The sequence below is a fragment of the Nannospalax galili genome, unplaced genomic scaffold (assembly GCF_000622305.1).
Source record: "Nannospalax galili isolate Female #2095 unplaced genomic scaffold, S.galili_v1.0 scaffold3109, whole genome shotgun sequence".
Taxonomy (NCBI): Eukaryota; Metazoa; Chordata; class Mammalia; order Rodentia; family Spalacidae; genus Nannospalax; species Nannospalax galili.
In genome coordinates, this window is record NW_008358944.1 from 214,683 (window position 1) to 227,965 (window position 13,283).

The 13,283-nt window shown below is 40.9% G+C and overlaps 1 protein-coding gene across 1 annotated transcript in view; it reads left to right on the forward strand.

Moving 5' to 3' along the window:
* The window catches only part of LOC103725294 (dedicator of cytokinesis protein 8-like), a gene marked incomplete at its 3' end in the record, with an annotated part of 139,995 nt that overhangs the window by 55,955 nt on the left and 70,757 nt on the right, over positions 1-13,283 (forward strand). Inside the window, exons 3-4 of the mRNA XM_017795478.2 lie at positions 2,980-3,155; positions 8,145-8,216. Coding sequence (XP_017650967.2) covers positions 2,980-3,155; positions 8,145-8,216 — 248 coding nt within the window. The remainder of the gene's footprint in view (positions 1-2,979; positions 3,156-8,144; positions 8,217-13,283) is intronic.

Sequence of the window (13,283 nt, forward strand, 5' to 3'; positions counted from 1 at the left end):
GAACAGTCCCTACTGCTGCCCCACCTCATGCTCAAGCTCCATCCCCATGCACTGCAATGTCTCTGTGACCCTTCAGGACTGGACAGATGTGTGTGTTCATATGCATTCCTATATTCATGTTTGTGCAGTGATTGCCTCATGATAAAACCTGCTCATACGATTAAGACTTTAGTCTAGAGAGAAGTTATTCCTGGTTATTATTTGAATTTGCAAGAAAAAAATTGCTTGATTGTCTAGCTAGTTAAGAGTACTTAGGGTCTCCACCCAATTATCAATGGCAAGGCTAGTTTACATCAGATTGGAATGGGCAGATTCTCTTTGTCAGTTTCATTATAGAAGTAGGAGAGGAAAATTACTAAGTGCCAGTTTGTGCATACTACTAGCATACTCAGTAAAAACTTGTGTATTTGTATTTGAGAAGGTTGGATATCATCATCCCATGACTGGTTAGAGTACAGCCCACGGAGTACCTTCCTGTACTTTTCTGTATGCTAACACCACACTCAGTAGCTACTTGGCTAGTAATTGCTGGATGATGGGGCCAGCCATCATTTATCCCTGGTCTTTGGAGGATCTGTCCTGTAACAGGTGCTGCTGTCAGCTTGACCTTTCACCTTTTGTAGCTTTGAGTTTCAGGCACATGGTGTTTTGCTTTAGCTGGAACTGGACCCTTTTCTCTCTGACAATTGCACATACATTTTTCCATGAGGCTCTGTTTTGAGTGCTCAGTCAGTGCTTGGGCACTAAGCATACCTGCACCTCACAGTAACTTCTAAGTATATTTCCATCACCTCTGCTTGAGTTCTTCATAATACATTTATGCCTACTATTTCATTTATTTATTGTTATCTTCTTGAGTAGCTAATCCCAGAAGTTCAGAGTAGAATTTGTTGAGTAGTGGTAACTGCGTTTTTTAGTTATTTTGAAAGACATTTAACTATTGCCCTGTATTTTAACTATCTTAGGAAATGTAAATACTCTAGAAGATCTATAAGAGGAAACAATCAAAATTACAATGGTTACATGCCTAATTTGAATTTTAGATGGGCTGCTTCCTAGCCATGTAATCAATAACAAATTATTAAATCTCTGGCCCTCAATTTCATCTGAAAATGAGGATTATTAGAATGCATATTTCACTGGGTTCTAGTGAGGATTAAATGAGATTACATATATAATGTATTGATAAGCAAAGTAAGTGCTCAATCATTGTTCGTTCATTGAGTATGCAGTTTAGTGCTAAGTTTGGGGGTGCAAAAATGCAGTTTTCATGATTTCCCATGGACAGTCTTTCAATGGCTACTTTGAACTCTTCCATGTGGCAATCAAGTAGGGCTGTTGGCATGGATCTTGCACAGGTGTCTTTGCAGGTTTATTTGTCCTAGCCATAGATGATGCCCATCTTTTCTTCGGGTTTCACCAATGTCCTTTTGCCAGACCCCATCTGTGCTTGGCTGCTTTGGCCCTGAAAACCCTGGCATGTCATTTGTAGAGGCCTCCAAAGCTAGGACTGTGGTCCCTTCCTCAGCTGTCTTCAGGTCTCAATCAGAAACAAGGGAGACTTCCCTGCCCTCTCATGCCACATGATGAACATTGCTCCCACCCACTGAGGTTTGCCAATCCTGTCAGCCACTGCTCTGCCCCCATCCTGCCTCTGCCCTGCTGGCTGAATGTGCTGTGTAAGTCAAGAATCTAGGCTGGAAGTAGGGGCTTCATTCTCTCTCCCCAGTGTAAGTCATTTGTATGTCCAGCACCACCTGGTCAGCAAGGGAGGGGGAGCAGGGCAAGACACATTTATGTTCTGGAATCTTTTTACCTCTTCAACAGCACTTTGGTCCTCTCCCTTGAAGCTCTTACTGGTATGTGGATTCATGGGGATGAAAAACCGGTTTTGTCAGCCCTTCCTTCAGGTCTGCTCTCTCACAGAACCTCAGTCAAGTTAGGAATCTGGGGACATTGTTTTATTGGTGCTTTGGGAGTGGAGACCAGTGTTCCCTGGAGCTGGTGGCACCTCACAGTCTGCCAACCCTGAACACTCAGGGGAGCTGCAGTTGTTGCTCTTATCACTGTTGCCATTACTGCACAGTCCACTAGCTCTAAGTGGTTCTCTTACTGCCTTGAGGCAGTGGTTCCTGAGTCTTCAGATGTCACAGGCAAGAAAACATATTTGGTTGTACTGGAGACTGACAAAGTGTTGCCAGGTCTTGATTTTATCAGCTGAAGAACAATATTGTTTCAATTACCCTGGGTTTCTCTAATTTCTTTTATTCCCTCTCTCTTCCTATGTGGAAGGATAAGAGGAACACAGAACAGCGCTAGGAAAGTGAGCAAATTCAGCCATCCATCCAACCACTTAGCAGATTCCTGGGTTTACTTACCTCGCTCGGGTCCAATGAGTTTCTTCCCACCCAGTAGTATTTGGAAGTTCCAGCCCTGGAGGGGTTCAGCCACCAAGCCTGGCCTGCTGTCAGCTGGGGTTGTCTGAAGTGCTGGCCTTGAGCAGCGATGTATAGCTATCCCAGGCCAAGGGAAACACTGTGCCTGAGCACTCAGCCAAAGGAATGCCAGGTTTGCCTGAGTTTCTGGAAAATTGCCTTCTTTCCCCATTTTGCTATGTTTGGGTAAACAAAGCATGGCCTCAGAGAACTTTTGCAGGAGAAATTATAAAAATTCCGCAAAGCCTTGTGATCTCATTTTGGATCTCCTCAGGATTCCTCATCAAGCTGCAATTAAGCAGAGAAAAATTCTGCCTTGGGGTGTGATCTTAATTACTCATCATGTTACGACTTGACTTTCCGCTGCTGCATTTCTTTTCCTCTCCTGATCACTGCTGCATCTTGACAGCTCCTCCAGTCGCTTCGGTTAGGCTAAGAGTGAAGCCTTGAGTTGAAGGGGTGGGCAGGACAGACATCTACCCTGTCTGTGTGCCCTACCAGGAAGCATTGTGGGAACTGCCTTCTTCTCTCCCTTCCCCTGCAGCCTCAGCTTTATGACCCCGTGGAGCCGGTGGACTTCGAAGGACTTCTGATGACACACTTAAGCAGCTTGGATCTGGAGCTGGTCCAGGAGCTGGGAGACCTCAAGGATGACGACTTGGATGTGGCGTTCACACCCAAGGAATGTAGGACTTTGCAGCCCTCTCTGCCAGAGGAAGGGTAAATCATTTTCTTAAAATGTAAGAGGTAAAGGGTGCTGATTCTGAGCCATTTTCCTTTATTTTATTTATTTGTTGAGACAGGGTCCTTGCTGTGTAGCCTAGGCTAGCCTCAAAGTCACAGTCCTGCTCCTGCCTCCCAAGTGCTAGGATCACAGGTATGTACCACCACCATTGCCAACTTTGAAGTACTTTTGAAAGGAAGCAAAATTTGGGTTGGGGATATTGTTCAGTGATAGAATGCTTGCCTAGCATGTGCAAGGGCCTGAATTTGATCCCAGCACCACAAAAATTAGTTATTTTTTAAACTAAACAATATGTATTTTTATTTAATAACCACATGATTAGAAGAAGCATTTCATTACAGCTTTAACATATTCAGTGACACATTCCAGAGCAACAATACATCTCTTTCAAAAGTGGCTGTAAAATTTTACGTTCACAGTTGAATTAATACAGTTATACAGTATTAAACTCAGTATAAACCTTGTTAAGACATAAAATTGAATGAGCTTTTACCCTTTAAAGAAGATCTCCATTTCATTTAAAAATATGCTGTTCCCTACATTTTTAATGAGACTAACACGTTTGCGCATGTGTCTTTAATCTCTATGTATCTGATTATTACTAGTTAGAGTTGGTTACACTCGGATCCTTACTACCCGAGTATGGATATAAAGTCATCAGGTAGATTTCACTGGTAATGTTTATCACCTCTACTATTTAAGGAGGCCATGGAGACCCCACCAGATCGACCTGAACCAGTGTCCAGTATATTTTTTTTAATTTGTTGATTTTTTGGTGTGTATATCATATAGAACATCCCACACAATCTTATTCATCTATATACCCACTTCCCAAATGGCACCCTCCCATTAGAGCCAGAGAAGATGACTCAGTTGATATATGCTTTGCTTTACAAGCATGAGGACTTGAGGTCAGATCTCCAGCGTCCACGTAAAAATCTGGACATGGTAGCGTGCACCTGTCATTCTAGCACTGGAGAGGTAGAGACAGGAGGATCCCTGGGTCTGGTTGGCTATCCAGTCTAGCTAATTCATGAACTCCAGGTTTACTTAGAGACTCTGTCTCAAAAAAATAGAGAACAATTGAAGAAGGCACCAAATGTCCAACACACACACACACACACACACACACACACACACACACATTCATTTTAAAAGAAGCAAAAGTATTCAATCCATTCAGATATACAGGGCATATGGTGCTGCTACCTAGATGTAGACAGATTTTGTTTGTGTGTTGTGTAGTACTGAAGACTGAGGACCCAGCTACAGGGCCTCACATATTATAGGCAGATTCTAAATTGTTTTGGACAAAGGCAAGCCCTGTGGGGACTAAGCCAGTTCAACAGATGCAGAGGTACAAGATGGAATGGTCCAAAAGAAGTTAATATTGCAGGCTCTGTAGTTGGACTACTGAGTGCCAGGTTAGTGCCTCTAAGATAGTCACATGATCTTATCAAGCCTTGTTATCTCTATTTGCAGAGCATCTAGGATCTTCATAACAACTGTTAAAGTATTCTATCAAAACCTTTTATAGGTCAGAAAGATGACTCAGCAGGTAAAAGTACTTACCACCAAACCCCACAGCCTAAGCTCAATTACCAGAACCTTCATGGCAGAAGGAGAGAATCAACTCCCACAAGTTGTCTTCTGACTACTCCATGCACACAGTATCATGCATTACACACACACACACACACACACACACACACACACACACACACACACACACTGAATAAATGTAAAAAAATATTAGTCATTTTATTTGTTACCACAGAAGAGCATGGATCTAGCCCAGTGTGGTGGTACATACCTTTAATCCCAGCAGAATCAAGCCATCTTTGTGCTATCAAGGTCAACTTAGTCTACATAGTGAGTCCCAGGCTAGCTGGGTCTACAGGGAGACCTTGTCTGATACAGATGAGTGAGAAGAACCCCCTCACCCTCTCTCTCCTTCATCTCCCCACCTCCCCAACCCCTCATCCCCTCACCCCTCACCTCCTCACTCCCACCCTTGCAGACAGTTCCATAAAGGGGAGAAACAATGCAGCTCATGCTGTAAAGTGTGTGAATAACTATTTAGAGTAGACTTGATGAGCATGGCCTGGGCATTAGTTCTTGGTGGCAGACACCCCTGGGATCACACCTCAGTGAAACCTCTGCTGCTGGACAGTGAAAATTTCTGTCACTTTGGAGATTTTGAGTGAACTTCTATTTTTATTCATTTTAAAAGCAAATTAAGATTTTCAGCCTCTTGGACCCTTTGAGTCTCATTCTCCCCCAAAAAGTCCCAGAAAGGAGATCATGAAACCAACCCCTGCCTTCCTTTCCCCTAGCTATTCCAGGTCTGTTTTGGATTGTGTTTTATCACAGTTGAAGGTGGTTGGTTGCATGACTGTAATGTGTAAGTCCCTCCTTTCTCTTCCTCACATAGCACTCATTCACATAGAAGAGCTGGCCATGTGTGCATCTCTAATATTTTCCCAAAAAACATCATTGTCAGCATCAGGAAACCTTTTTCTTTGGTGTCAGCTATTTATTCAGGTGTAATTTTTGATGTAGATAACACATTTCTATCTTTGGTAGAGAATCATTTTATTTGTGTAAATGTTATGGTTAATTATCTTTAAATGTGGCCAGAATTTTGGAAGAACGTGTATAAAATTCTTAAACTAAGTTTAGAGGGAGAATTTTTTAAAATATTGTATTTATTATTCTTATTTTATTAGTGTACTGCCTGCATGTATGTAAGTGCACCCATGATGTGCAATGCCCATGGAGGTCAGAAGAGGGTGTCAGATACCCTGGAACTGGAGTTATGGATGGTTGTTAGCCGCCATGTAGGTGCTGGGAATCAAACCTAGGTTCTCTGCAAGAGCAGGCAGTATTCTTAACAACTGAGCCATCTCTCCAGTCTCTTAGAGGAAGAATTTTTTTTTAACTTTGATAAAGAAGGCAATTTTTCCTACCATCATCTTCTGACTATGAGATTATCTTGCTACTGTAATTTATAGTGAACATGTCTGATGACTTTAAAACAGCTCATATTATTTCAGTTGTTGCCAAAGTCTTCTGTATAAGCAAAATGGGAAGACTTTCTAGTCACCAGGAGAGTAAGCAGTAGTTAATTCTGTTCCTCACACAGAACCTATGTTGAGCTGTGATCACATGGTGGTCATGAACCTGGGCTTTACAGGTGCCCACTCTGCCACTTGCTCTGTGACCTAGATTAAGATCATTATCATCACCAGATGTAGTGACTCATGTCTCTAATCCCAGCACCTGGGAGGCAGAAGCAGTCAGATCTCTGTGAGTTCAAGGCCAGCCTGGTCTACATAGCTAGTTCCAGGCCAGTCAAGACTACATAGTGAGACCCTGTTTCAAAAGCAAAACAAAACAAACAAACAAAAAGATCTTTATCTTTATGGCCTCGTTCTCCTGCAAAATAAGAATAATAGCACTAGGCCGGGCGTGGTGGCGCACACTTTTAATCCCAGCACTCAGGAGGCAGAGGCAGGCGGATCTCTGTGAGTTCGAGGCCAGCCTGGTCTACATAGTGAGTTCCAGGACAGCTGGGGCTACAGGGAGACCCTGTCTCAAAAAGACAAAATAATAATAATAATAGCACTACCCCTGCACCGTGGGGCTGATTTGCAGTTAACTGAATCAATACATGTTAAGTCAGTGCCTAGTGCATAGTAAATGGTCATAAGGTGTGAACTATCATAGAGTTCTTATTATGTACAGACATTCTTCCAAGCATTCTACACACTAACATTACTCTTCATCACAGTTCTTTAAAGGTGATACTCTTTAATAGCACCACTTACAGATGAGGAAGTTGAATAAAAGGTTTGAATGACTAGTTTAAAGTCACAAAGTTAATGAGGGATGAAGGTGGAATTTGGGCAGTCAGGACCAAGATATCATATGTCTTAGACTGATAGCAAGTTCACAGGTGAGTTCCTTCATACCCCTTTGCTAGCTAGCTTCCCTTGACTGTAAAAAAAAAAAAAAAAAAAAAAAAAAATACCTGTGATAAATCAACTAAAAAGAGAAAGTTTATTTTGGAGACTTTAGCCATGGCTAATTGCCTCATTGCTTTGGCCCTGTGGTAGCACAGAGTATTACCATGAGAGCTGATGGCAAAGGAGGATCATTCACTTTATGGTCAGGTACAAAGGACAGAGAGGGAGAGAGCAGTGTCCTACAATCCCCTTCAAGTGCAAGCCTCCAATAATAAGGCTTCCCATAGACCCCACATCCTGAAGGTTTTACCACCTCTCAGTTGTGTCACTTAGTCAAGGACTTAGACTTTAACACATGGGCCCTTGGAGGACATCCAGGATCCAAATGTAGCATCCCCTTTTTGCAAATGCAGAAATTAAGACTTGTAGCACTTAGACTTTTGCCTCTGGTTCCAGTATGTTTGTAACAACCCAAAAGCCTTGCTGCTGTTGTCATTTCTGATTCAAGACTGTAAAGCACACGAAGACTACTTCAAATGACTCAGTTATCAGCAGTATGACAAGAACCCAAAGCCAGTGTCTTCAAAATCTTAGAGCAGAGTCTAAGACAGCTGCTTGTGGCTTTCTGAAAGGAAGACACACATGTCCTAACAAAATCACACGTGAGCAAAAATTACCTGTGAGAAATAAGTATTTAGACTTCGTGTTTGATTACAGCTATTTCTCCCCACCTTGTATCTTAATGCCTTCAGGCATAGATGTAGTTTAACAGTTCTCTATAATACAGAAAACTCATAAAGTATAAAATGCCAACGTTTATCTCATCAAAGGAAAAACATGATTTCCTTGGGAATACTCAGACATTTGAAATGCATGGCTGAGAACACCCCTAGCATGCTTATTGATGTAGATTTGAAATCGTGTTATGCCCCTTGGTTATTTTATTGCTTTTCCACTGTAATAACCTGTTTTTAATCTCATTTTCTACCCAATTAGAGTCGAACTAGACCCTCATGTCAGGGACTGTGTTCAGACCTATATTCGAGAGTGGCTGATTGTGAACCGCAAGTAAGTTACCCCCTTCTTAATGGATAAATGTTAATCTGTGTATATGTTAATTTTATAGTTAGTCCTTTCTTATTTTTCAAATCAAATGACTTTTTGAGCAGTTTTAACAGGAAAACTAAACAGAAAGCCCTGAGATTCCACATTTATTCTCCTTGCCAACCCCCACACCTCCACTGCCCATACAGTTGTCCCTGATAGTCACATTCTGCATTCCTGTTGCATATGTTGTAACTGATAAACCAGTGCTGATCAGCTATTAAGCCCACAGTTTATGTCAGCTCCTCAGCCATGCTAGGCGCACAGAGGGCTGCATCCTCAGCCCTGGTGTTCATCTTTCTGATTTGTGTATTCGATGGGTTTTGACAACACACAATGGCGTGCTTCTCCCCGTGCAGTGTCGTCTGACCATCACTGATCTTCAGCTCCCCTTGTCTTTTTGAGGTCTTGTCGCTTACTTCCTGGTCTCACTGATGAATCTTTCATTTGTACATATGCACTATGGTCCATTTATTCATTCATTTAGGAAAAAAGTTACATTCTAAACATGAGCAGAGCCTTTCAGCAGGCAAGGTCCAGCGTACATGCAGTCACATCTACTCAGGAGGCTGAGGCAGAAGAGGCCTTTGAGCCCAGAACTTCAAAACCAGCCTGGACAGCATGAAGACCCTGTCTCACAACAACAATAATAATAATAATAATAAGTCCATTTATTCATTCATTTAGGAAAAAAGTTACATTCTAAACATGAGCAGAGCCTTTCAGCAGGCAAGGTCCAGCGTACATGCAGTCACATCTACTCAGGAGGCTGAGGCAGAAGAGGCCTTTGAGCCCAGAACTTCAAAACCAGCCTGGACAGCATGAAGACCCTGTCTCACAACAACAATAATAATAATAATAATAATAATAATATTGGTGAACTCCTAGAGGGAAAAAATTAAATGAATTGAAACTTGGCCTCAGAGCCAAAGGTGTCAATAGAATTTGTGACACGGAAATAAATTACTTAGTAGTCTTTCCATCAAAAGGGCCTTTTCCCCTGGCTTAATCAGACCTTTTTTGTTATTTATTCTGGGTTTTCTTCCTCCATGCCACTGACATGCACAGCACTGTCTTATGAGAAACACTGAACACAGAAATTCTTGCTGTGTGCCTCTGTGTGCGTGCGTGCGTGCGTGCGTGCGTGTGTGTGTGTGTGTGTGTGTGTGTGTGTGTGTGTGTGTTGGGAAGTAGGATGGAGGTTGTTTACAGGTTGGGATCCACTCCACTAGACACAGATCAGAGAACCTTTGAAACACAAGCAGCTTGAAATTCGGTAGCCTCTTTTCTTCCGGGCTCTAGCGAGAATTACTGTTCTCTGGGATAAATGGTAAAAAACTCTAGGGATTGGGGTTTATCCAGCTCCTGGAAGTGTGCCAGAGAATTTGTGCTATGTTTTTTAGTAATGTCAGAATGCATACTATTTTGATAACTGGGGAAGAGACAGCATCACTTACAGAAAGTAATTAAGACAAAGTTAGATGCCAATCCATCCCCCATTCTAAACACAAGTAAGAAAATGAAGTTTGCCAGGTCGTCAAATAAGAAAGATTACTCCTTGCTATTAATAAATAAAAAATTTCTGTACAAGTTGTTCTCAAACTTCAAAATGTTATAATTAGAGGTGCTTTCAGGATATTAAAGTTCTAAAAAAAATCCAAAAAGGAACAATAAATAGAAAGGTCCATTTTACTAAATTTGTCTTTTAGATTCACTTTCTCTTTGAAACACTGTGCTTTTTCATTCCTCCTGGCAATACAGACTCTCAGAATGTTTTTTCTGTCTTCCACAAATTTAAATTCCTTTCCGTTTAAAAGGAAAAAAAAATGGACTGCTTTTAGAATATTTGTGGAAGAAATTTTAGAAATTATAGAGAAACAAAACTAAAATTAAACAATTTCTTTATATATAGCTAACCACACTTCACAGTGATGTATGGGCCTTGATCACATTTCTTTGTAGCGTATACTTGTATAAAAACCTGATCAGACTTTAATAGCATTTTGTAGCATGCATTTCCAATTTTCACAGTAAGTGATTATCTCCTTTTACTATTAAATATTCTTACTTGATACTGTCATTAATGGTTACATAATTTAGTTATACCACAATTCATTTAACCAATTTTAATATTTAGGTGACTTCTTGCTTTTCTTATTTATACTTACAGTGCAGCAATGTCCTTCTCATTAAAACCTTGTGCACATTTAATATTTCTCTCCTATTAGGAAAAAAAACATAATTTCTGTGTCTAAATTATATGCATAAATTCAAGAATAATAAATAATAGATCAAAGAGCATTAATAGTATATATGTTTATTATATATTGACTATTCATGAATAATGAGTATTGCCATTTTTAACATCTCTCATTTTGTAAAAGAATTGTCCTTTATTGACATTTTCTTTGATTATCTGATTGGCTAATTTTTTCAATGTATTTGTTATATGTCATTTGGTGCTCCACTTCTTAAGAAATTTGTGCAGCTCTTGTTAAGCTATTCAGTTTTGTAAAACTGTAGGCCAATTTTTTTCCTTCTCATATTTATGTATGTGTGTGTGCTGTGCATGCACGTGTATTCCTGTTCACAAAGTGTGTGCAGTTATGTATACACGTGTGTAGATGCATTTGGAGACCAAGATTGGTACTGGGAATCTTCCTTGACTACTCTTTCACCTCATGCTTTGAGGTGAAACCTAGAGTTTGCCAATATGGCTGGTCTTGCTAGCCAGCTTGCTCCAGGGATACCGTCTCCACATTCCAAGGCTGGAATTATAGGTGGTTGCATGCCCACTCAGTATTTAGGTGAGTTCTGAGGATCAGCAAGTGCCTTTATCAATGCATCGTTTCCCCAGCTGTACAGCACTTTTAATTATTAAATATATTAACCTGTTATCTATTCCATAAATTCCTTACCTAGTGTGTTTTTAAAGCTCTTTATAATAACATTTAGAAGGATTTTTGTAATTAAATCCATGTTGACATTTTCATAGGATTTTTACTTTGGGTCTTATGTTTAGAATTTAATTCACAAACAATGTTACTTTGTAGGACTTTTGGTTAAAATATGAGTTAGACCATTATCAATTTGATTGTTGTTTCTGTTCTCTCATGTGTTCCATTTCTTTTTCTTGTCTGTAGGAGCAGTGATTATCCATGCATTTATCTCTTTCAGTCGTTTTGTCTTTCTTTCATAACACAAAGCAATATGTGTGTATCTTTTTGTCCAGTACCCTGGGGATGGAATTACAACTGGCCCAGTTCTCTGTACACTCATGTCGTGGACCACTTCCCTTCCCAGAAACAAGCTAGTGGGTGAGGAGAAGCTCCAGCTCCAAAAAAACGCATTCGTAGTTCTGACAAGCTTTGACTAGTGTTTTGCAGCAGGGTACCTTTTTTCTACCCCTATATTTGATTCTCTGGTACTCTGGATCTGACACTTGGAGCATGAAAACTTTAACTCCCAGCACACACTCCTCACTCCTCCCAGGCTTTATTCTGTCTCTACGTACACCCATAATACTTTATTCGTGGGGAGAGTCCAAGACTTTATTGTCAGATACCCTTATCTCCCATATACATTTTTAGCACAGCTTTTTTCTTTCTTTAAATATTTGTATTTATTCTTTGACAATTTCATACATAAACCTGTATCAGGATCCACCCTCCACTCTTCTGGTCCCCTCCCTATGTGTCGCTTCCACCTTTATGTTCTTTTTTTTTTTTAGAACTAATCGTTTTTATTATTATTATTATTATTTTTTTATGTGTATGCTTGTATTGCTGGCTTGTGGGAAAGTGCACCCGTGTCATGCAATGCCCACAGAGGACAGAACAGGCTGTCGGATCCCATGGAACTGGAGTTACGGACAGTTGTTAGTTGTCATATGGGTGCTGGGATTTGAGGTCTTCTGCAAGAACAGCCAGTGTTCTTAAGTGCTGAGCCATCTCTCCAGCCCCTCTTTTTATTTTTTTTTAAAAAAAAGGTTTTATTTTATGTGTATGAATGTTTGCCTGAATGTATGTATGTGTACCATGTGCATGCCTCATGACTGTGGAGGTCAGAAGAAGGTGTCTAGTCCACCGGAGCAGAGTTACAGACAGTTGTGAGCCATAAGGCAGGTGCTGGGAACTGAACCTGGGTCCCTCTGCAATATCAGCAAATGCTCTTAACTGATGAGCCATCTCTCCAGGCCCCACCTTTTAAAAAACATAATCCATTGAGTCCAACTAATTCCACCAGCATGCACATGGGTGTGGGACCATCCACCAGAGAGCACAGGCAACTTACCAGCCTCCACACTCCCAAAGAAAAATGACTCCCTCTCCTCCAAGAGCCATCAACTGCCAAAAGGTCCTCAGTTAGGAGTGGGGCCTCATGAGCCCCTGCCTATCTATCTAGCATGGCTCTTTTCTAAGAGTTATTTCTGCATAGGTGTAGAATGATGGTAGAAAGAGAAGAGCAAGGAGAAGATGAGGTTCTATAAATCAATCAGGTAGAACCCATGATAAGCTGCAGTAAAGATTGGGAATTCAGGTTGCTGGCTAGTAGAGATTCTACTGTTCAGGTACAGGTAGAAAGGAAGGCATATAGCCTCTTCGTCTCTTTATTCACTGCGCTCCTCTTGGCAGAGACAAACTGTGGTACATCCTTCTGTTTTCAGCAACATCTGATCACAGTTCTCCCAGATCAGGCATTAAATTAACTACTAGTTTGGATGAGTTGCTTGATTTTTAGCATATTTAGAGGTGGTTTACTGGGAAGGAGGAGATGGCAATAGGGATTGTTGTTGTTCAGCTGCTAAGTAATGTTCAGCTGATTATCCTTGGAATTTGTCCCAATAATGCATGCTTCTGTTGAACGAAAGCAAGCAATATAGAAGTATACTAAAAAGCAAACTTCTTGCTTCATTACTCACCTGCTACCTGCTCTTCCCTTCTACTCTGCACTGCATGAAAGTCAGCTGTGAAGCCTTTGGGTCGTCTCTTCAAGGCCTCACAATGACATGTGCCTGTCTGTATTTTTGCA